Source organism: Sceloporus occidentalis, unplaced genomic scaffold, assembly GCF_023333645.1.
Source record: "Sceloporus occidentalis isolate IW3139 unplaced genomic scaffold, rSceOcc1.0.p SCAF_3, whole genome shotgun sequence".
In the NCBI taxonomy this organism is placed as follows: domain Eukaryota; kingdom Metazoa; phylum Chordata; class Lepidosauria; order Squamata; family Phrynosomatidae; genus Sceloporus; species Sceloporus occidentalis.
The window spans coordinates 126,436,460-126,461,870 of record NW_028316983.1 but is presented as its reverse complement, the minus strand read 5'-3'; the positions used below and the strand labels follow the sequence as shown (position 1 = coordinate 126,461,870).

The window sequence follows — 25,411 nt, the reverse complement described above, 5'->3', positions numbered from 1 at the left end:
TACTCAGTCCAGGTGTTTTGTAGTAGTTATTCACAACAAGTTTTTTTCTATAATGTTTTACTGATCTATTTTATATTTATATGTTGTATTTGCATTTATAGCAACAAAACTTCAAGCAAAAAGTGGTGGCACTGCTGAGAAGGTTTAAAGTAACTGATGAGGTAAACTAACTTCTTTTGCTATTTCTCGAACCTACCTTTACTTCTGTTTAGGCTTTGCATAATCTGGCAGGCCAATAGCACTTTCATAAGATGTTGTTACACCAATGAATTGGTTTTAAAAAGGTTGTAATATCCAACATTTAATTCTTCCATATGAAACTATCAGTCTTGTATAGGTTCATTAGTAACATTGATTCAAATGAACCATCAGGGCTACCTTTGAAAATTGTCCTTCTCCTGAACAAGAATAGCAAAAGTTTAAGATTATTAACATCTTTCTTTTGCATAATGTAAGTGATCAGTACAACATAGGTGCCACCTAACAAATTTAGTAGCCTTTGATAGCCTTTATGCCTTAGGCCTAATCTAATTTCTAAACCCAAACATTTAATCAAAGCCATTTAGATGATGTTGATCCAGCAGTTGATTTAGTAGGCCTAACAACTGGATTATTACTTCATTTCTCTTTGTTGAATCCAGACTGTCATCTGGAACAGACTGGCAAGAATGAATGGGCGGCTTGAAGTTACCCCTGCCAAAAACGGATTGGGGCCATGACAAACACAGGTGGAAAAGATCTGCTCCTTTTTGGGCCAGCCCAAAGCTGGATTCAAGACGCTTCGGCGGTGTGTAAATGCTGTGCTGCCGCAGTGTCTTGAAGCTGTCCACAGCTAGGTGGCCATCTAACTTCTGGGCAGCTTCAGTGCATAATGGGAGCATGCAGTGTATAAACATTTCGCTCCCAAGCCGCTCAGTCACCAGCTTTAAAGGGCCATCTGTTTCAGCCCCAAGTTGGTTAAACTTGGTTCCCACTGAAATCAATGAAATTGAATTTGTCCCAAGGACTTCTCCTTACTCTGAAACTGGGTCTCAGTTTCTGTAAGTGAAGATATCCTTGGCTACGTTAACAACCAAAGCTTAGTGATCAGTTTTGATGGGGAGTTGCAGGGGGCAACTTCTGCCTGATCTTAGCATTTCCCTAGACCATGGGGGGCGGGATCTGAACTGATACTTTCAAAGTGGTCCAGATGAAGTGTGAGTCCTCTCAGTGTTCCAATAGAAAATTTAAGGGACAAACAATCTAAACTTACTGGTGGTTAAAAGTTTCTCTAGAATTCTACAGGGTTGGATCCCATGAAAATATCGAGCAGTAGGCAAGTGAAAGGCAACTTTCTGACATCAGACTTTTGAGCTTCTCAAGGCTTCCTTTGGCACGAACTGTCTAGAATAGGGTGGGCTGTGGCTGGAGCAGAGATTGGGAAGTGGGTAGAATGGAACCCCAGCTTGCAGTGCCTCAGTTTTAGAGGTTGGTAAGGAGGGGAAATTTCCTTTTCTCTACTTTTGTGTGCTTTTGCCAGGATCGTACCCATTATGTTTTCCAGCTTGTTCTGTTGCAAGTCGCCACCAGCCTAAAAGCTGTCTTAAGTGCATCAGGACTTTAGAACATCATTTTCTTGGGAAATTGAAGAAAGTGTACAGTAAGCTTGTGGGCCACATGTGTCCCTAGGGCCCATATCAAAAAAATGTTCTGCAATTTGTTGACAAAAATGTTTTTAGTGACATCTGGGACATTTAGTAGACATCTTTGCCATGTTGTTGTCTCACTGCAGGCCATTTTCGACCCAGGGTAGACCATTTAAAAAAAACAAAAGCAAGAACTCCAGAACTCAAAAATACGTGGGAAAAATGTTTCCCGCACCCTCAGATGGTGTTTGGAGGTATTTGGGATAAAGAAACATTTTGACTTTCTTTTATTAGGGGCATATGGCCCTTCCAGTTATCCTAGGAAGCTAACACTGAATCCTAGACTCCTAAAGGTGTCCATGCCTGGTCTACAACTTGCCTAGGCTTCTCAGTCCACTAATAAAACAGATCTTTTCACTAGCTTTCCCTCTAAATTGTAGGCTTCCTGTGCTTAAACATACTTTGTCTTTTTTCATCATAGACTTCAACATCAATTGGCCTTTTAGGTTTTTTAAACATTGAAAAGCTATCCGTACACATAGTACATTCATTTTCTTTTCATTAAACAGTTTCTTTTTTCACACCTGTTTAGAATTCTGTTACTTGATTTGCCTCCTTGGTTCTTTCTTATTATAAAGATGCTTCTCTGCCTTGTTTCCACTTTATGAACTGTGGTTTCCAGAACTAAACTTTAGATGTGGTCTTGCTTGAATTCAGTAGAACATCACTATCACTTGATAAGTTTTGAAATAGTGGCTTGGACCCTAAGGAATTTGAGACAGTTCTTCCTTTTCTCAGCATCTTCCATAGCCCAACCTCACTACTTGTTATCTATTGAACTGCCTGTTGTATCTAGGTTTTGGATTCTGAGCAAGATCCAGCTGATCATGTCCAAGAAGTAGAAGAAGATTTAGACCTTCTCTATGACACACTTGATATTGATAATCCCAGCGACAGTGGCCCTGACATGGAAGATGATGACAGTGTCCTCAGCACTCCTAAACCAAAGCTAAAGTAAGAGGATTTGATTTGATTTCTAATGGCAACCTTTCTAATTCAGCAGCCTTGTTGTCTGCTAGGGTGAGAAATGTTTTTCCAGCAGAGTGGAAAGTTAAAAGAAGCTCCTGACATTTGTCTGTAATAGAACAGGTTTACTATCCAAAGTCTGATAAAGAGAAATATCACTGTCCAGGGAGGGCTGTAGATCTTTGAACAGTGATCTTTAAGGTCTGCCTGCAGTAGTTATGGTTCAGACTTGCCACACTGATTTTTTTTTTTTTTGGGGGGGGGGGTCTGGTTATTGTAGTTTTAGAAATGTTGGATTGAAATCCCCCCCCCCCCAACTGAGTCACTGTCTGAGTCAGAACAAAAGTAGTTGTATTAATGGCTAACAGTTTTTTGTAGTGTTCTGGGTAGAAGCATCTAGGCACATACAGTGGTCAGTAGGTTTCTTCTTCAGTTCTCAAAAGAATATTCTGAATTGTTTTTTGTGGGTTTTTCAGGCTATAAAGCTGAGTTCTAGAAGAGGTTTTTGTCCGATGTTTCACTGGCAGCTGTGGTTGGCATTTTCACCTTATCTGAAGATGCCAGCCATAGCTGCTGGCGAAACATCAGGAATAAACTCTTCTAAAAAATGGCCTCATAGCCCAAAAAACCCCACAAAAAAATTATGGATGCTTGCTGTGAAAGCCTTTGACTGCACAATATTCTGAATTACTTGAGGAACAGGTTCCTCCTTTGATCAGTGGACAACATCAACCAATTTTAGTTGTTCTGGAAGGGGAATTATCTTTTCCGTACCTGCGATCAGCCCTGCCTAGGGTCAGAGATGCAAGTTTTTGGGGTTTTTTGGCTCTTCATCATTTTAGTCAGGGTGGAAAGCACTGGGACAGCTGAAGTGAGAGAAGCAACTTCAAGAGAAACCAGTTTACTAGTGTGGCACAGAAGATTAATGATATCACTCAATTAGCTAGACATAAGTACTAAGAAAGTTTCTAGAGCAGATCAATAAACAGAGGGTCTACAGATATTTAGAAAAGAATGCCATAATCACAAAAATCAACATGGGTTTCTCAAAAACAAGTCATGCCAGACTAACCTTGCCTCTTTTTTTGAAAAAAATTACCAGCTTTGAAGATGACGGTAATGCAATGGATGTAGCATATCTTGGTTTAAGTAAGGCCTTCGACAAAGTTCCCCACAATATTCTGGAAAATAAAGTAGTAAAATGTGGGCTAGATAATGCAACTGTTAGGTGAATTTCTAATTAGTTGACCAGCCAAACCCAAAGGGTGCTCACCAATGGCTCTTCATCGTCCTGGAGAGAAGTGACCAGCGGGGTGCCAACATATTTATTGATGACTTGGATGAAGGAATAAAGGACATGCTTATCAAATTTGCAAATAATAGCAATTTAGGAAGAGTAGCTAATACCCCAAATGACAGGATCAAAATTCAAAATGATCTGAACAGATTAGGAATCTGGGCCAAAACTAACAAAATGAATTTCTGCAGGGAGAAATCTAAGGTATTATACTTAGGCAAAAAGATAAAAATTAATTTAAAAAAGAGATTCCACTTCAACATTAGGAAGAACATCCCCCCCCCCCCAACTGAGAACTGTTCAACAGTAGAATACACTCCCTCAGAGTACGATGGAGTCTCCTCCTTTGGAGGTCTTGAAGCAGAGGCTGGATAACAATCTGCATGGCAGGGGGTTGGACTGGATGGACCTTGAGGTCTCTTCTATCTCTACGATTCTATGATCCATATGGAATGGTTCTTTGCCTCACTCACTCATATGCATCTGCACTGTAAAGCTGAAGAAGCTATCTATCATCTGTACACTGGTGATCTCCAAGCTCCAAAGAACATTGCATTACTATGGCCTAGAGAGTCTTTCCTGGATTCCTGAATGTTTGGATTCATTTTCTGATTTGTGGGGTAGAAACAAACCAGAGAAAGGGATGTACCCACTGCCAAATGAATCAATAAATCAAAGGTGGAGTAAAGCTCTGTAGTTTATTTAGCCGTTTTGACTGCAAATGAGAACAGTCAAGCAGTGTCCTGTGTTAGTGGTGGAGATAATAGGGCTATTGATTAATTTTCGTGCTTTTAATCACCCATTTTCGTCTAGTGTCATGAGGAGAGGGGGGAAACGACAAATGTATCTTATGCATACAGCCTCTGGAAGTTATAGCTGTAGTTATATTTTGAGATTCATAGGAAATCAGTGCTACCAGTATTTTTGCATTCCTCCTTTAGACCTTACTTTGAAGGCTTGTCACATTCAAGCTCTCAAACAGAAATTGGAAGCCTCCAGAGTGTCAGAAGCCAGAAAGAGCCACCCAGTCCTGTAAGTCATGCCTTCAGATTCACATTTATTTATATCTAAAAATAATTAAAAGCAGTTGATAGTTAAGTTAATCTGAAATGAATTGCAACATCTCAGTACATATGTTATAACTATGCTATTCTGTAGATATATGGATTTCTTCTTTATCTGTAAAGCCAGGGCGTTTTTAAAGTAAATGTCAGACATTTGTAATTTATACTATGTAAATGGGAAGTCTTCTTGTTGTTAACTGCTGTCAAAGTCTTTGGCTTATGGAGACCTTTTGAATGAGAGACCTCCAAGTCCCCCTGTTATCAGCAGTCCCACTCAGGTCTTCCAAATAGGGCTATGGCTTCCTTCCCTATCCATCTGCAATGTGGTCTTCCTCTTTTCCTACTGCCTTCTACCTTTCTAAGGCATTATTATCTTTTCTAGTGAGTCATGCCTTATGATATGTCCAAAGTACAGCGAATCCTTGGTATGTACTGGGGTTTGGTTACAGGACCCTCCATGGATACCAAAATCCATGGATACTTAATCCCATTATTTACTCTGGTATTGTAAAATGATGCACCTTATATAAAATGGCAAAATTAAGGCTTTTAAAATTTATTTATTTTAATGTTTTCAAGCTGTGGATGGTGGAATCTATGGGTGCAAAATCCGTGGATACGGAGCACCGATTGTACAACAATCTCAGTTTAGTCATCTTGGCTTCCAGGAAGAGCTCTGAAGAGAATTTTGCCCCTTCCTAGTTGTGTGAAAAGCTTTGCCATACAACTGCATTGTTCAACAGAAAATGCAGCATACTAAATTTTATGGCGGGGAGGGGGGAATGCAAATTATTCCATTTCATTAACTTCGTTGATCCTGCATAGATAAAAGGGTATCTGCAATATTATGGCAATGTTACTCAGCAGTTCTCAGAACTAGGTTGTTCAACCAGAAGTTGCACTTCTTATGTTACTTATTCTTGTTCAAAACAGGTAGAAGTGCCTGAAAATAACAAAAATATTGCAAGTAAACAGCCAGCAGATAGCACCTCTGACACTGTGTGTTATGTAAGTACAGCTGCTTTTTTCAGTCTCTTTCCAGTTGAACTCCAGCTGAAGTTCCTGGGGATTTTTGCCTTCCTTCCTCCAAATCAGATTTTTTTGAATCTTATATTTTAGATTGTAAGCCTAAGGGCTTACAGTGGTAAAAGCATGTAGTGCCAAAATGTCAAATATAGAATGCATTTGTAATGCTGGAGGCCTCGGATAGACTGGGACTTCTTTTGGCATATTGATTACAGCAGAAACTCTGGTCAAGCTGGAACTGTCACCTTTATTCAAGCTGGGCAAACTCTTCAAGGTGATGCAAAGTTTAGACCACACAGAATAGCAGCATCTTTCTGGGATTTCAGGCAGGGGTCTTTCATAGCCCTGCTAGAAGAGACTGAGATTATATCCAGGAACTTCTGCATGCAAAGCATGTGCTAGACAGCCAAAATAAAGCTGCTTCGAGTCACAGTGGAGGTATGGTGTTTCAATGATGCATGCGTCCTAAGAGTCCAGAAGCCACACCAAAGCCACACTCCAGTCCTGAAGGGCTGGAGCATGGCTTGGCGCGACTTCTGGACTCTTAGGACGCATGCATCATTGAAACACCATACCTCCACTGTGACTCGAAGCAGCTTTATTTTGGCTGTCTGTAACAGGCCTTAGTGACTTAACCTTTCCTTTTAAATCTTTTAATGAGAAATCTTTTGTTGTGTCTTTGTTACATTTGCTGGCAAAATAGAAAAGCAAACTTTCGTGTGCAGGATGTTTTCTCTCATGTGTTTTTCATTTTTTACAAAATAGAAGACTCAACAAGAAGATGACAACCAAGAAACAGAACAACTGTCCTCTCTGGATATCTTTATTGAAAAGCTTCCACCAAGTGGCAGAATTACAAAGACAGAATCTCTCATAATTTCTTCCAGCAGGTAGCCTGCCTATAAGCAGCAGCAGCTAGCATTTGTCTCTTGTCTAGAAACAGGTGACTCATTCCTTTTGATTTGTGGCAACTCAGTGCTGTTTTAAATTGTTTCCAGTCAAACTCTAGCTTTTTTAAAGCCCTCACATGGTTGTCCCAGTATTCTGTTCCATGTGTCATATGATTCCCAGTCTTACAGCCTGGTGACCAACCTGCTTTTTAAATCTGTCCATCAAAACAAAACAAAACAAAACTTTTATAAAAATTCCCTCAAAATAGAGACAATGTCTTGCCAGTAAATAGCTAAAAAAAAATTTTTTTTCAAAATCATTGGCCAGACACCAGTTAAATTGTGCGACCTTCTTTTTTCATCATAGAGATTCATGGAACTATAAATAATTGGATTCTGTTGTTTTTCTGTAAAGTTTGACCCTAAAACACCATAAATCCTGTTGCCCAGTCCACTGGATCGACAGTAGGGAAGTTCAGAATAGTCACAATTTTTCTCATGCTTGATGAGAAATAATATCTTGAGGTACCTCAATGGAAAAAAAAAACTAATGCAAACTTTTTCAACTTCTTTTGGCAACTTTTAAATAAAATAATAAAAAAAAAATCCTGCATTTTTTTTATTTGTGCAAAAATCCTTTTTTTTTTTTTTTGCAGAAAAATTCCAAAATGTCAAAAATAACTGGAATATGTATTCTCATAGGGCAGGGGAAAACATTTTGCTATTTTTTGTTCTTGCATGTAAGAACAGTAGAGGTGAAGGTTTTCATCTCAAGTGGACAGTGGCAAATAGCTGCACAAGGCAGGCTTCTCTAGCTGTGCAGTTCTCTAAAGAACAGGTTTCTTCGGAGAAGGCCCTGTACCTTGGAGGCTCAAATTCTCTGAAAGCAAGTGGATATATGCATATGTGGGAGAAAGTAGTCTGCAAAGATTCCTTGATCCCAAGTCAAACAGGGAAATCACTGAATTGTGCTTGGAATGTAGTAGAAAACCAGTTTAACTTCTTGAGAACTGTTATAATACATTTTCTCTAGTCAATTTTATTAACATCTCGACTTCCATTTTCTAGACTAGTTCCAGTTTCCAAACATCTCCAAAGCATTAACAACTAGTTGGAAGAGGCTTAAATTTACAAATGCAGTGTAGAAAGAAACAAGTGATCATTTCCAGATTTGCAGTTTCATGGGGTTCAACTCTTTAAGATGTAACCACTGAAAATACAGGGTTGCATCCAGTGCATTGAGAGAACAAGGGAATGTGCATATGAGGAAGAGGATTCCTAGCCCACCAGAGGCGCTCTGTGATCTTGAAAAACCATGTCCTGAGGACTTGAAGGGCCTTAGGAAAAAGTTTGAATGTGTGAGAGGCTGTAGTAGGAAGGGCAAGGCACCTTGCAAAGACAGAACATTGATTGGCTCAATGTATGTAGCAACTCTAAATTAAAACAAGGCCTAATTTCTCTTTTCTGTGTATTTCATTTTAATGAAAGGATGCCTAAAAAGGTAGAGCAGATAATATCCACAATCGGGTGTGGAAGGTAATTCTTGAGGAAGATACCCTTGGGAAGTTTGAATACAAAAAATAATTAAGCTTTTTGGCTCCTTAGTGAAAGTATCTGAGCAATCTCAGACTGGAATATGCAGTGAATTTAATTTAACAAGATTCCTATTAACTACTGGGCTCAATTCAAACCATTGCTGTTTACCCTGAAAACCTATAATGTACCTGAGACATAAATTCTTAAATGATTCTCAAACTAGTCTGCCTGCAACTGAAGCCTTTCTCCAAAAGCATCTCCATTAGAGGTGAGGTTTATTGCAGGAACACAAATAACTTTTCCAGTTGGTGGTGCCAACTGTCCTCTCCCAGAGAACTATGCCTAGGTCAGAATTTTCACATGCCCAGTAATAAATAAATAAAACTTTATTTACTCAGGCATTTAAAAATACTTTCATTGTCTTCTGTATTTTAAACTTTCTGACTTAATTGACTATTTAGTTGCTCCTTATTTTGCACATATGTATTGTTGCTTTAAATCATTGATAAAGAATCAGTAGGAGAGAGTAAATGAAGGTGGGAAAGGAGGAAAACTTGGTGATACTGCTTTCACTCTCTTTCCTGCTGGAATCAGGTATGTTTCAGTATAGTAAGCAGTGCTCTACTACCTTGATTTTCATGGTAAGCTTGCAAATACTGTGTCTTAGCAGATCAGAGGGAAAACAGATGGGTCGCAGAGGCAGAAGCACATCACTGAAGGAAAGACAGCCAGCGAAGCAGCAGAATGAAAGAGCCAACAGTCTGGACAATGAGCGTTCTCCAGACACCAGGCATCACTTACAGGTGAGATTCATCCTGCGTTGTCCAAGGGGCATCCACTTTTTCACTTTCCCTCATTTGGTATGACTTACAGTACAATTTTCAGTTCCAAGCATTACTGAGAAGCCCTATCAATAATGTAAAACTGTGTTTTTCCAAGGAATGTTGCCTCATTCATTCTAAAGGCCAACAACATCAAAGAATATTTATTGATTATATGTATTTATATCTTGCTTCCCCCCCCCCCCCCCGCAAAGTTGGGGCTCAAAGCGGCTCACAATTTAAAAGTATGATACAATTAAAAACCTACAAAAATATAGCATTAAAATAGAATAAAACAGTTTGCAGTATTAAAACCAGTCACACTTCATTAAAATAATACAATTAAAAAGATAAAAGATCTCTTAAAAACAGTTCAGTTAAAACAATACAGCATTCTCTAGTCTAATCTTTAAAAACTTTCTGTTTTAAAAGCCTATGTGAATAAAAAGGTTTTTACCCTGCCATTGGAAACTATAAGGAGGGGGGTGTTCTGGCCTCCATGGGAAGGGAGTTCCAGAGGTAGGGGCAGCCACCAAGAAAGCCTGCTCTCACATCCCCACCAGCCATATTTGCAGTGGGGCGGGGGGGGGCAAAGTGCCTCTCCTGATGATCTCAGAGCCCAGGCCAGCTCATACAGGGGGATATAGGTTATCAAATAGTGTGGTCCTGAGCCATATAATTACTTCATTCTTAAAGTCAAACAGTCATATTGATGGAGAATAGGATATTACACAAGTTTTCTAACAATTAAAAGTTGCAGGATGTTTCAGTTCAATATCTTACAACTCTATAGCATACTTAAGAAATTTAGAACTGCCTAAGCATTCTAATGCCTTTACCTTTACTTGATGTTGTGTGATTCCCTCAGCTGTTCTTGAAGAACACTATAAGAGTACCAATCCTACCATAACATACAAGGTGACCAAAATTTTGCTTAGCAGCTATCAAAATGAAATGAACAATGATTACACCAAGGGTTAGTACAATAATGAAGTGCTGCTCCCTTGTAAGATACATATCTGGAATTGCCCTCCATTTTAGTTATCCAGTATGTTCTTTTACCTTGGTTTATTTTGCTATTATCTTCTAAATATTTAAATGCTTGTAATTGTAATAGGTTTTTATACACTGATCTGTAAGTGCAATAAAATATTTACTTACTTACTCTGTCTCTCTAACTTTGTCATATACCTCAGCCTTTTCAAAATTCCATCAAACATTCAGGCAATCACCAGTCACCCAATATTCCATACTCTCACCCCCTTCCAACAGATCCTAACGTTATTACTTCTATTATATCTCACATACATAACCATTTTTAATTTTAATTTCTCTAGTAAATGCAACATTTTAAAACAAAAGTTCATATTATCACACAAGGCTGTTCTGCTGAAGAGAAGAAAAATATAAATCCCATAATGAACAAGGGAATAAGAAATACAAACAATCTTGCTGCTTTTTATTCTTCTCATTCTTTTTTCCATTCTAGTAACAACAAACAGTAAATCAGATTTGGAGCTTGGCAAGCCTTGTATGTTAGGTAACTCTATCACCACTGAGTCTTTTGGCACTGCCATCACCAAGTATAACATAGATTCCAATTGGTCTCATATTGACACTTGATCCTTAGGAAAATCAAGAGCTGACTACCCAATAAATGTGTGCCAACTCAATTCTTGGATCCCACAGATGATGTCCAGGGGTATTTGGAAGAACTGATGAGGTTTTAAAGGGACTAGTTTATAAATTACGTAGTTTACAGGGTTCAGGAAAAACACCTGAAGATCATGAGGGCAGTTCAGATTCAGGACTGGCTAAACATTTGGATGATAAGAACTTGTCTTGAGATCTTAGCAGTTCTAAGGAATGTTTTCATTTGTGTTTTGTATTTACAGATCCCTAGAAAAACTGTTTACGACCAATTGAATCACATTTTGATCTCAGATGACAAGTTACCAGAAAATATCATTTTAGTCAATACTTCTGACTGGCAAGGACAGGTGAGGAGTGCCAGCGAGATCATTACATAGTATAAGCCAGGAAGAGTGGTTGTCATACTCTAAAGAAATGTTATTGGGGCACTGGTGGATTTTGATAGGGTTTCATGCTTGAATCTTCTGTCTCTCTTTGGGATTTTGTATGCAGGATGTAAATGTGTGTACAGTGGGCCCTTGGCATCTACTGGGGGGTTGGTTTCAGGACACTCCCCCACATGGATAACAAAATCCGTGGATGCTCAAGTTCCATTAAATACAGTGGCATAGTAAAATGGGGTCCCTTATATAAAATGGCTAAATAAAGGTTTGCTTTTTGGAATTTGTATATTTTAAAAATATTTGCAAGCTTGAATTGGTGGATGAAAAATCCATGAATACGGAAGGGTGACTGTATTAATCTCAAAATGATTTCTAAGATCAGGTCCTTTATAACAGTCATGGTATTACTGCTAAGTGATGGCAAGTTTATTATATGGAGGTGACTTCTTTTCAGCCTCTAAAACACTCCTCTGGAAATGCAGTGTCCTCTATAGGTATAGACACTGACTTATTTCTCACATAGGTTTCTTTTGTTTCTCAACTTAACTGCCTTCCTGAGTATACTAAAGCCTTCCACAGACATTTTCCCTCCAGGCTGGCTACAATGTGGTTGACATTTATTAATGGATTTCATGTATTAAATTCTGTATATTCTTGTGAATACATCCAGATGTCTGCTACCCAGTAGGGTCTGAAACATTTTTGAAAAGTTAAAAATATCTTTTGAAAAGTTTGAAGAGTTGATTTTGTTGGACCATGTTCTGGACCTATACTGTGTCATTTAAAGATTAATTCATTCACAGAAATCCAAAGAACATAGAGATTGCTCTGCTGGGTCAGACCAAAGGTGTAACCAGTTCAGCATCCTCTTATAACACTGTCACTTTTATATTCATTCCTTTTCTTAATGATACTTGACACTAAATTTGCCTTCTTCATGGTACCAAACACTGATCTGATCTGGTTCCACTGAACCATGGCCCCAGTATATCTTTTCTATTTAAGTACCCCTACTTTTTAAAAAACAAAACCTATGAGCATCAACATGCTTACTTACATGGAACTGCATTTACCATTGTCTTGCCTATTCATTGAGTTTGGGAAGATCTTTTGTTCACAGTTCATTATGTGGCCACATTTGTTTCTTTCTTACCTGGAAAGTCACGAGAAACCAGAAGCTGATAGGTTGGGGACTGGCACTAGTCCAGGGACCACCACTTTGAATAGCAGTGCTCTATTCTATTGCATGCATCCAGTATTATGTATTTGTAACACTGGTGTTGTTTTAAAGGTAACCACTGTAAGCTGCAACACTCCTCTCAGCCTGTAGTTTGCTTAAAACAGTGCCATCACACCCATTTTTAAAATTAGTTATGTAAGATAACCCAGGATCTTTTATTGACATGTAGTGTATAACTATTTAGAATGTTTGATTAATTATCAGCAGGATCATTTTTGTGACAGACTTGCATATTCTTTTTAGTTTCTTTCAGATGTCCTGCAAAAACATGCTCTTCCAATAGTCTGCACGTGTTCATCTGCTGATATTCAGGCAGCTTTTAGCACCATTGTCTCCAGAATACAGAGATAGTAAGTTCTTATTCTAAAGTAAAATGGATGGTAGACAGTCTTGTGCTTCTGGTATCATTAAAGCCTGGTGTTCAGCAGAACTGTTCTGAAATACAGCGGGCCCTCCCCTTATGTGGGGAAATCTGCATATGGAAACAATGGGGCGCATGTCGCAGCTTTGGCCGGCGCGTGCACCATTACTTTGATTGCAGCACGACCTCCGGATAGTGCGCCCACATATTATTTTAAACATTAAGTTACTGTATAACATTTTGTAAGTCATTCTTTTTCAGCTTTTGTTCTAACCCTCTTCAGGCATTCATAACGAATGTATGAAGAGGGGTTCATGCTAGTTCCATATTCTATATTGTCATTGTCCTCAGTGGAGAGATGCAGTCTGAACAGAAGTGTCTTTGCTATGTCTGGATACTCTTCACACTATCTACAGCCCCCAAAATTATTGTTCTTGGTCATGTGTTCTCTTCTTCAGACCCCACTCTTGAAAAGAAATGATGGAGATTGTGGAGCTGGTGCAATATCCTTCCTCACATATTTATTTTGAATGTCTGAAGAAGATTCCTCTGTCATAGCTATATTTAGGATGTTTGTAATACAGTATTTATCTATGAATTTTCTTTAAAGCAGCAATTTAAATATTTGTCCCCTCTCTCTTGTTCAGCTGTAATTGCAATTCTCAACCTCCCAGTCCAATTAAAATTGCAGTTGCTGGAGCCCAGAATTACCTCAGTGCTGTGTTGAGGCTTTTTGTAGAACAACTGTCTCACAGAACCCCAGACTGGCTCAGCTACATGAGATTTCTCATTATACCACTAGGTAAATATGAACCTTCTTTCTTTCTTAAATTTAATTGTTACTCAGCAGCTTATAATACTTCAGCAACTGTTAGTTTCACTGTGTTTTGCTTCATATTATATAGTCTTGCAACTTGTAACTGCAGCCTCTAGAATATCAGCACTTTAATATCATTCCCTTTCAGTTTCTGTGACAAAATGGGAAGGGAAACTACCAGAGTGTCAGAAATCTTTCTCAGCACTTGACAAGTGTTCTGACACAGGTTTCCTGGTAATCTTGTAATAAACAATAATGGAGATTGTCCCTTTTTACAGTCTGTTTTAAATTCTGGGGAAATGTTAAGCCATTACCACTGTTATAGGATGCATAAGAAAGAAGGGATCAGAGAGGGTCATGTCAGATACATAAAGGACATAGGGCCTATCATCTTCCTTTTTAAAGGGTGTACCTTTGCAATATATATGCAAAGGATCTACATGATAAAAGGCCTTTGACCTTCATCTTCCACTGTAGAATCAAAGAGCCATGGAGTTGGAAGTTGGAAGCCAGAGACTGGGGCAGCTGGCTCAGACACAGTCAGCAGCAAGGGTTGCTATACTCAAGGAACCTGAATGGAGCAGTTGTACCAGTAGATTTGCAGAATGAGCCTGCTGTGCTGCAGTTTTCTGCTGCTCATAAATCAGGCCATTTCCAGGCTCATGGATATAGTAACTATATGTCTATATATCTGGAAGATCACCTCCCACTATACGAGTCTGCCTGAAATTTCATATCTTCAGAGGTGGCCCTGTTGTATGTTCCATCTCCTCATGAAGTTAGGTTGGTGAGTACATGTAACAGGGCTTTCTCTCCTCAGCTGTGGAACTCTCTACCCAGGGAAGTTAGACTGGCCCATCTCTTTTAAGCTTATGGCAAGCAGCCTAAACAGTGCTGTTTCACATGGCATTCAGTGCTTGAAATTGCTCTATTTTAGAAGGCTTTCACAGCCGGCATCCATAGTTTTCTGTGGGTTTTTCAGGTTATGTGGCCATATTCTGAAATAATTTATTCTTGACATTTTGTCTGCAACTGTGGCTGGCATCTTCAGAGGGTGGTGACATGGAAGTGTGCGGAGTGTGTGTCTATATCTATATCTATATATATATATATATATATATATATATATATTTGTGTGACCTTTGGTTGGGAGGAAGTGATGTACATATTAATCTGTGTGTTTGTCTGTTGTTGAATGGCAAGGCCTCGGGGTGGGAGGATATGTGAGATGGATTTGTGTCTATTTAATCAGCAATCCATTGTCTGCTGGGAAACCCCCTGACCCTGGGTGGCTCACTAAGGTGAGACGCAATGTTTTCCCATCTAATTTACTTTTTGATAGGTTTGCTGGGCTACCCACCTCAGCTTGATTTTACCCCTGTGGACGGCAAGTAGCTGAAATGCTATCACACATTTTATTCTCGTGTGCCTTGTATTACCAGCTGATTACCCCCTTACTGAGCCGTAAACCAGACTATTCTGAAATGTTTTATATCAAAATGTGTTGCAAGACAAATGCATGAATACTACCTTGTCTGTTGCAAAATTTTTGTCTTTAGCTGTCAAAATTAGAGAAACTAAGGCCCAATACATACAGGCCAAAATAAAGCTGCTTTGGGTTACTTTGGAGGTATGCTGATTAAATGATGCATGCGTCCTAAGAATCCAGCAGTAGCCTATCTGTACTTGGCCTACTCCAACATTTTATCCTCTTCACTATTGGTTTGTCTCCGTTTGTGTCCTACTTCTGCTTTATTACTCCTTGGAAACCATGGAGAAAAACTCTTGTGTACTTGTCGTAGAGAGATTCTTATTGTCCTTTCCTTAGTTTTACAGTATTATTTATGGTGACTTGATTTTAATTTACAAGAATTAGAAACTGTGCATTGTTTCTGGAGTACTGATGTATATTTAAGTGTGCTCAATTTGTGTGTTACTTGTAGGTTGTCACCCAGTAGCAAAATATCTGGGTTCAGTTGATTATCGATACAACAACTTCTTTCAGGATTTATCATGGAAAGATTTATTTAACAAACTTGAAGCACAAAATGCTGGTAAGTAGTGTCGAGTGGTGTGTAGCTGCATAATACAAACTGCTTGAATTACTAACTTTGTAGAAATAAAACAGTAATTATATTATCAATCTTCTTCCTTCCCAGCTTTCTGCATATCAGCCCTGGGGTTGCATGTGGCCCATGGGCTGCACTTCTCCTGCCTCTGTTTTAATATTACTCTAAAGCTATTTCATGTATGACTTGGTTACTAGACAAGCTGTGAGGTTTGACCATCGCTATTAGATCATGCTGTTGTGTTTCCTGAAGCTTGGCTTCTGTTAGAAATAAAATGTTGGAGTGGATAGGCCATTCTCTTATGCTTTAGCGGTATTTGTTTTTATAGCTTTTAAAAAATGCGTGGAAAATGGTCTTGTTTCTTTTTCTCTGTTTGCTTTGTTTCAGCTCAGGAATTGCCTGATATTGTCTCCAGAATAACCCAATACATAGTGGGAGCAAACTGTGCCCATCAGTTACCCATTGCAGAAGCAATGTTGACATACAAACAAAAAAGGTACATTATTTTTAAAGCAGCTTCCTAATGAGCTGTAAATCCTGAAATAAATGTGCAAAATGTTTTCATATATGTTGAATCATAAAATATTGGCAGTGAGGCTTCACATTATTCTTACACTGGTTACAGTTTTGTAGTGTTGATAAGATGAATGTACTACATCAGTTAAGTACTAATGAGTGTTAAATAAAGCTCTGCCAATAACAAAACAAAGCATTCATGATGATAATTATGGTTTACAGCTCAGAAGATGAACTTAGTTGGTTAATTGAAAAGTGTAAGTTCTCAAAACATGCATGCATATGCTACAGTAAGACAACACAATTCCTATCCCAGTAGAATAATATGAGTATTCAGCCTTACAGTTTGTTTTCATTTGTATCCTTGAATGTAATAATTTATGTTTTTTTCTCTTGGTTGCTTCTGAAAAGGAAAAAGACCTTTCAGTTTGATTTTAATATAAGGTATTAGTCTTTCTAGATTTCCTTTTCATTCTGTTACCCTGCATTTTTTATTTGCTGGTCTTTCACAGCTTAACAGTATTTCATGCCAGTTTTGGTACAGTGCATACCAATTTGCTGCTTTTGATATTACCTCAGGAGGCAGAATGCATTGTCAAAAGGACCAAAATTGTATGCTTCTGTTATTAGGAATTATTAGGAGAAAGTTTGTACAGTCCATTTGAGAACTTTGTGACATGAATATCAAACCAAATTAAAGCTGATATTCTAACTTTCTTCAGTGCATAGTAAGGGCTTTATTCTTCACTATGGGTAATTTTAGCAATTTTCTTCTTGCTGAAGGAAGTCTTCAAAAAATTGTGCAGTTTTGGAAGGTTATTCACATTTCAAGATATATTCAGCCAAAAATTATCCCTTGGAAAGAGAAAATGTTCTTTCCTATACAGAAAATTAGCTTTGTTATGCAAAAAACAAAACAAAAAACAACCTCACATGTGAATTTTGCACAGAATAAGTCCTGAGCTATAAAGATTCTTCTAAAGATTCTTGTCAGGCTAGGATTTTCCTTATAAAGGTTTCCTGATCCTTTGTGGTGGTGGTGGTGGTGATATTATTCTCCATTTAAAAAAATTAAGAATATTATTTAAATCTTTAATGTATAATGGCTGAAAATTTACATCTGCCCTGGCCTGCACATACAACTTTTACAAGGCATTCCTTTGTGTTCTTGGTAGGAAGAAGTGTAGCCTGCTTCTTGTTTCACAGAAATAGCTACAATTTTCATATAGTTAATGCAGTGATGTCACACTGATATCAACAGAACTAAATTCTTAGTAATCATAGTTATAATCAGAATAAATATTTAAGGAAGTCATATTAAGTTTGATTTTTTTTTCCTGGAAAGCAATGACCATGGAAACTCAAAAGGGAGAATGCTGCATCATCAGGCCCTTGCCATTTTGTGGGCATCTAATTCTCTAAACCACTGGTTCCCAATCTTTGGTCCTCCTGATGGTTTGGACCTTAACGCTCATAACATTTGTGACTGTTAACCAAATTGGATGGTGATTTTGGGAGCTGAAGTCCAAAACAAATGGAGGACCAAAGACTGGAAACCACTGCTCTAAACGATTGGTTAGAATGAGAAGTTGGTGATTCAGTCCAACAAGAAAATATAGACAGAGACAGGTTGTTAGATTCTAATGACTTTATTCTTCTTCTGTCAAAAGTAGGTCAGGCCTACATCTTCTAATAAAGAAACTTCTTTTGCCGCTTCTTTAATTTTTGCAGGGGAGGCAGCAAAGGTTCTGTACATGAAAATTTTCACCTGCCAAGCTCCCTTTCCCTAGGATTTTAAGCTTTAAAATCTCTCTCCCCTTCCCCCCCCCCCAACACACAGCCATAGGCGTGATGAAAACTTCTCTTTTAGATACTCCATTCTCAGCCCTACTCTCAGGGGCTAAAGTCCTCAAAGAGGGTGACACTTCCCTTTAGATGGCAAATAAAAAGCGATTAAACACCTCCCTGAAGTGTAGCTATGATTCATGTGCTTTCTCAAGTCAAGCTTTCCCAGTGGCTTCAGTTGTGGGTTCATGAATTGGATTGGGGATTTCTTCAGTGATCAAGATTTAGAAGCTAGATCCTACATTACACCCTGATCACAGTGTACAAGTTTATAGCCTATGTCACAAGCGACTCCCTTACTTTCTCAGCTACTTTCACTGCCTCCACAGTAGCAGGAACACTGGAATGTTAGCTTTCATTCCAGACAAATTCTTGCCACGTGTCCTTTGCTTGATCCCAATTCTTTGGAGAATGGATTTATTAAAAGACAACTTGGTTGAGACTGAGGACAAGAAGAAGACTGCACCTTCAGGACAGAGTAATAATGAAAAGTGCTAACCCAAATGCTCCTTTCCTGCCTTTGCTCCAGCTTCTCGACATCCTTCTTGAATTGTGGCACCCAGAACTGAATACAGTATTCCAGGCGAGGCCTGACCAAAGCAGAAAAGAGTGGCATTATTACTTCCCTCAGTTTAGACACTATGGCGGGTTACAGACGGGCAGGGGAAGACGTCTTGAAGGTGTCTTTCCCGAATACGGAGCCTCCAGACCGCCCGCCCTGGGAGCATGGCTAAGGTGGATGGGGCTTCCACACTGGGGGTAGTGAAGACGCCTCACCTGGGGCCGTTTCTTACCCGCAGCTTCCATACTGCCGCCTCGCAGGACGCTGCAAAGAGAGAGGCAACTTCTGCACGGGTGGCCAAAAACGCGGCTTTTTTTCTTTTGCCGGCTGGCGGATGCGCAGCTGTGCAGCTGCGGTGGTCAGCACTGGCGGCAGAAAGCGTATGTGCACATTTAAAGCGCCCAGACCCCTTTAAACTTTTTCCTCTGCCCTACCCAAGAACAAAGGTGGCCTCCTGCCAGCTGGTGATCAGCTGGTGTTGGCATCCTTGTCCGCTTGCACGTTGCCAGTGTCACCAGCATCATGGATGCCTCCTCTCCTTTGGTCCCCGCGCTCTTGTTGAATCTGCAATGCACAGCCACAGCTGTCGCTGCTGCCACCGCTGCCACCGTGTCCCCCTGCCATCCCCCATCACCTCCCTTGTACATATGTAAATATTTAAAGTTTTAGCATTTTTTTATTGTTAGGTGAAAATGGTGCAGGAATGTGTGTAGGGGTTCACTTTAAATTCCAAACTTTCCACAATTCTAGCAGCGCATGCGTACATGTTGCTCTAGGGTTAGGGTTACGAGCATTAAAATAGAGTGCAGCTGTGCTGCAGCTTCCACATCTGCATGGCATCTGACGCTCTAATTAGAGTCTCGGTGCAAACTGCGCATGTTCCAGGACCCCGACTCATTATGCGACGCAGCTGGCTCAGAGCCTTTAAATGGGCAACTTAAATTAGCGGCGTAACAATTCTGGCGTACCAGTGCAGCAGCTTACAGACGGAGATGCGCAGCTGCGCAGTATACAGAAAAGAAGCGGAAAAAAGCGGCACCTTCTTCCCGCTTGGGGCGTGCAGGCGGTGTGTTCATGGCGGCATTCAGGTAAGGGCCGTCTAAAGGCTATACCTTCATGACATCATGAGCATACCCCTTTTTGCCCGTCTGTAACCCGCCTATACTTCTTTTGATGCTGCCTAGAATCGCATTGGTTTTTCTGGCTGCCACATCACACTGTTGACCCATGTTCAATTTGTGGTCTACTAGGACTCCTAGATCCCTTTCACATGTAGTCTTGTCAAGCCAGGGATCCACCATCCTATCTGTGTATTTCATTTTTTCTGCCGAAGTGTAGTAGCTTACATTTCTCCCTGTTGAAATACATTTTGTTAGCTTTGGCCCAGCTTTTTAATCTATTAAGGTCATTTAAAATTTTTAAATGTCCTCTGGGGTATTAGGTACTCCTGCTAATTTGGTGTCATCTGCAAATTTGATAAGCGTGCCTTCTATTCCTTCATTTAAGTCATTGATAAAGATGTTGAATAGCACTGGGCCCAGGAGAGAACCCTATGACACCACACTGGTCACTTCTCTTAATAGGGCATGTTACTTTTTCCTAACACCAGAAGCAGTCAGGAGGAACTGGCTGTAGTGCCTTAAAACTTAAACCCATGAAACATGTTTGTTTTAATTTATTTTAACTGAACATTTGAACCTGGCATTTCAATTTATATTGCTTTACTGTGTGAATAATCCCATTTGTGATTTCACTCTTTCCTCCATTTGTGGGCTGAGCAGAAACACACTTTATCTGGATCTGTCATGTTTTAGTCAGTTACTGTTTGTGAAACTTGTGAAGAAGCTGGAAGAGTGGCATGAACATGAGAAAGTGCCATGAGGAGTCCTACATCTAATAACCTTCTAGTTAATAAGTATTGTAGCTTCCATCTGTGTATTCTTGAATCTAGAATGTCTTTGGATCTCAATCTCTTCTTGCCATTGATGGGGACAAGTGAGGCATGAACAGTGAAAGCTGAATGAATTTTATAGAACCGGGAATGCAGAGATGGAAAGTCTTGAATGTAACTACATAGTTATTGTTGTTGCTGTGTGTTTTCAAGTCATTTCTGACTTATGTAGACTCTAGGTAAATATGTCATGGGGTTTTCTAGGGCTGAGAGTATGTGAGTTGCCCAAGGTCACTCAGTGATTTCTATGGCTGAGGGGAATCAAACCCTGATCTCCAGTCATAGTCATTCAGACCACTACACCATGTTGAGTGTCACCTGGATTACAGGAAAATCCATAATCCAGATTTAAAGAAAGATGTTTAGTATTTTGCATAGAGCCAGATACAATTCCAACATATAAGAGTTGGCTCACAATTTCTTGTAGCGCTGAGCTTTCTATATAGTGTGTGTGCAGTTCTTCTAAAAATGGTCCACTACTGGTACAGTTGGCCCGCCTTATCTACGGACCTGCCATCTTGAGCATCTGTGGATGGCAAGCTTGTCGGGGGGAGCAGAAGAGGAAGAAGAGGAAGGCGTGCTGCAGCACGAGCAGGAGGAAGGTGTGGCATGGCAGGAAGAGGAGGAAGTGGCAGCAGGGAAGAGGTGGAAGAGGAGGAGGAAGAGTCAGTGGGGGGAGAAGAGGAGGAGGAGGAAGCTCCTCCAAAGTGCCATTGTTTTCAATGGTGGCATGCTAGTGCCACCACTGAAGCCAATGGGACTTGCATATATGCGGATTTTGGCATCCAAAGGGGGATCCAGAACAGATGCCCCTGTGGATGCCGAGGGCCCACTGTATTTTGTCATGCAAGCGAATCTGAGTTAAATAGCAAGCCTAGATAGAAGCTGTTTGCAACCACAAGGGGTATTTTTGGTAGAAGCAAGGTGTTACATGTGAACTTAGTGAGATAGCAAATATGGCCCAGTGGTCCTATTTATAGATTTTAAAATGTCCCAGTTGTTGTTCCAAGACCTTTCTCCTTTGGTGGGATTCAATTTGGAATTGAAGAAATTTCATACATTCCATGAACTATTAATTTAACTGCTGGAATCTTCTAAATCTGCCATTGTGCATATGCACAGAAATACTCCATTTTGGGAGACAAAGTTGGTAACCTTGCTGATATTTTGCAGTTCTGTTACATTTCATATGTACTAGAAATGTCTGCCTACTGAGCCTTCACTTGATTTGGCTGGGTTACAGCCCACAAAAGCTTATGCCATATAAAACCTTAGTTCTTGAAGGTGTTTCAAGATTGTATTTCAGTATTGTGAACAAAGCAGTTTTAAAATCTATACTTCTTTCTGCACACTCATTCCACCCCAAGCCACCAAGATGGCCTACAAAGTCACTTGTTTCTTCTTCCTCTCTGTTCTTGATCTGTATCTTTGCTCCATTTGTATAATTACTTCACATGGAAGAAGGTAGTATGCTGTTTCACTGGCATGGTGAAAAACTTAGTAACTGGGAAGAGGATCCTGCTTTGGAGATGTAACCATAATTGCTTTGTATAAAAACGTGATTTTGAGTGGGGCTTACAAGTGGCTGCTCTAAGTCATTTTAAGAACAGTCATTTGAGATAAACAGAAAATCAAAGAGGCATCTATAATCTGAAGCAAAATTTAGTGTTTCATGTACTTGCAAGAGTGATTTAGGTATTGTTTTATTTTGGTTTTTTGTAAAATTCCAGGATCTGGCTGACTTTTTAGTTGTTTTTTAAGGGCCAAGTTGCTTGTAACTTTGCAAAATCTGCAATAATATTATCAAACACCTTTTTACTACTGAGTATAAGGAGCAATCCACCCATGGGGATACATTTGTTTTTATTTTTGGATTCTGTATGCACTTTTGTGAAAGTTGACAGAAAACAAACATACATTTAAAAAGAGAGTGAGGAATAACCCTAAAGGGTTTTGCATTCTGCCTCAACAACTGCTATATCTGAGCTGACCTCTTTCATGATCATTTTAGCTATTCTTTTGACCTCTACACTTGGACCTTTCCCACCTTATGCAACCAAGAGATTATGAACTAAATGGGGATCTCTAAATGTATAGAAGGTTTAGGGTTTTCAGAATTGTTTAATATATTTTAGCATTAAGCTCTGTGACCTGAGGATTTGAAAAAGAACAATACCTGTATAAACTCTGGACATTCTCTGCATATGAGCTCCTTCCCAAGTTTTTTCTTAGTGAATAGTTTGTGTGATGCTAACTTACTGCGGTTTCTGTCCCCTTTCCTTCCTTTTGCATCTTTAGTCTTATTTTTTTAAAAATCCTGATGCATGCATTGTTTGTGAGGTGGTGTTGCATGGAAACTTGATTTTGTCTGGATGGAAGTACTGTATATGGTGATAAACACAGGAGCCTGGGGAGGAAGGGTTTCTGGAAAATCAAGGTGATGGTAAATCGTGGAATACTTTGAATATTTATGCAATATAAGCATTATAGTAGTGCCCAACATAATAACACGTGAATCAGAAATCCATTATGTACACATGGAAAACTTCCGTATGCCAAGTCAAATCACTGGTCCATCTAACCCTAATAAAAAAAGAAGTACATTTTATATAACAGATAATTCTTCTTCAAAAATGCAACACTCCACTGTTGCTGGAAAAAGCTGTCAAATTACTCTCTTCCTAGGTTTTGAGTAATATCACAAGAGACTGGGATGCAAAATGTCTTATAAAACTTAAGGGGCAGTGAGATTGACCATTGTTTATGTGGGTCCAATTAGGAACAATCTGTCTTCTGACACACAATACATATCAGTTGCCAGATCAAATTTATTAGGTGCCAGGAATTCCTGCACAAGACTACTTTGAAACAAATGCATCATGTTGATCTTGAAATCATTGGGCATTTACTGCAGAATATTGGGCAACTTGCATTCGTGATCATATTTTTACATTTGTTGCATGTATTTATGTGCTCACAAGGGCTATTGCTTGCAAATGTGATAAATTCAATAAAAACCCTGTTGGTCAACTGCTGTTTTTTCAACTAGTGTTTCTCAGTTTAGATCTTACTTGTCTGGCAGATCTTTTGCAGTAGTTGCAGGAGGTCAGACTTCTTCTCCTGTTGCCTTATATGTTGGAGTTCCTCAGGGCTCTGTTCTGGGTCCCCTTCTGTTTTCTCTCTACACACTGTCCTTAGGTAAACTCATTAGCTCTTTTGGTTTTTCCTACCATCTGTATGCCGATGACACCCAGTTATATCTTTCCACCCCTGACCTTTCTCCAAGGCTTGTACAGCAAGTCTCGTCTTGCCTCACAGCTGTCTCGCAGTGGATGCGCCATCGGTGTTTGAAGCTCAACATGTCCAAGACGGAGCTTCTTGTCTTTCCTCCTAAGCCCACCCTTCAACACTCCTTTTCTGTCTCTGTGGACAACATTTCCATTCAACCAGTCCAGCAAGCCCGCAGTCTTGGTTTTATCTTTGATTCTTCTCTGTCGTGTATCCCTCAGATTCAGACCACAGCCAAGGCTTGTAGATTCTTTTTGTACAATATTGCCAAAATCCGACCATATCTCTCCGCCTCTACTGCCAAGATCCTGGTCCATGCCCTAGTGATCTCACAACTTGATTACTGTAATGTCCTCCTGGCTGGGCTTCCTCTTTCTCACCTCCATCCTTTAATCTCTGTCCAGCTTCAGCTGCACGCATTATCACTTCCACCCACCGCTCTGACCACATCTCTCCTGTGTTGGCATCCCTTCACTGGCTCCCCCTCCCTTTCCGCATTCAGTATAAGCTCCTGCTGTCGACGTTTAAAGCCCTCCATGGACTTGCCCCTCCTTACTTATCAGACCTTCTTTCTCCTCACCTTCCCACTCAGGCCCTCCGCTCTGGTAGTCAAGGTCTGCTGTCACAGCCCAGGATTTCCTCTACCCCATCCCGGATTTGCCCCTTTTCACTTGCTGCCCCTCACTCCTGGAACCTTCTTCCCCCGCGAGCAAGAGCCATCACATCTTTAACCAGCTTCAAAACAGAGTTAAAAACCATCCTGTTCAGAGAAGCGTTCCCAGGCATTGCATAATTGTCACTTGCTATTTGATGTTCTTTTGTTGCCTGTTTTATTGAATCATTTCCTGTATTGCTATGTATTTTATATGTATTATAATAGAGATTATAGAGATGCCCCTTCCCCACCACCACTCCCTTTGTGTCGTGTCTTTCTAGATTGTAAGCCTGAGGGCAGGGAACCGTCCAATTAAAAAGATTGTATGTACAGCACTGTGTAAATTTACAGCACTTTATACATAAAGGTTAATAATAATAATAATAATAATAATAATAATAATAATAATAATAATCAGTAAGGGTTCCTTGGAGTCCAAGGGGTCCACAAGAGATTGCTAGGGATTCCATGAGGAATTGTAATTGAAAAATATATACTTTTTTTCATAGAATCATAGAATCGCAGAGTTGGAAGAGACCACAAGGGCCATCCAGTCCAACCCCCTGCCATGCAGGAACTCCTAATCAAAGCATCCCTGACAGATGGCCATCTGGCCTCTGCTTAAAGACCTCTAAAGAGGGAGACTCCACCACACTCCAAGGAAGTGTGTTCCACTGTCAAACAGCCCTTACTGTCAGGAAGTTTCTCCTAATGTTGAGGTGGAATCTCTTTTCCTGCAGCTTGCATCCATTGGTCCGGGTCCTGTTCTCTGGAGCAGTAGAAAAC

The 25,411-nt window shown here is 39.8% G+C and overlaps 1 protein-coding gene across 1 annotated transcript in view; it reads left to right on the top strand.

Annotated features, from left to right (window-relative positions):
• LOC149316732 (phosphofurin acidic cluster sorting protein 2-like) overlaps nt 1–25,411 on the top strand; it is a 94,918-nt gene that overhangs the window by 34,400 nt on the left and 35,107 nt on the right. Inside the window, exons 8-19 of the mRNA XM_089516132.1 lie at nt 102–161; nt 2,482–2,639; nt 4,890–4,980; nt 5,946–6,020; nt 6,804–6,928; nt 9,132–9,267; nt 11,181–11,285; nt 12,805–12,911; nt 13,570–13,724; nt 15,683–15,793; nt 16,196–16,304; nt 16,736–16,768. Coding sequence (XP_089372258.1) covers nt 102–161; nt 2,482–2,639; nt 4,890–4,980; nt 5,946–6,020; nt 6,804–6,928; nt 9,132–9,267; nt 11,181–11,285; nt 12,805–12,911; nt 13,570–13,724; nt 15,683–15,793; nt 16,196–16,304; nt 16,736–16,768 — 1,265 coding nt within the window. The remainder of the gene's footprint in view (nt 1–101; nt 162–2,481; nt 2,640–4,889; nt 4,981–5,945; nt 6,021–6,803; nt 6,929–9,131; nt 9,268–11,180; nt 11,286–12,804; nt 12,912–13,569; nt 13,725–15,682; nt 15,794–16,195; nt 16,305–16,735; nt 16,769–25,411) is intronic.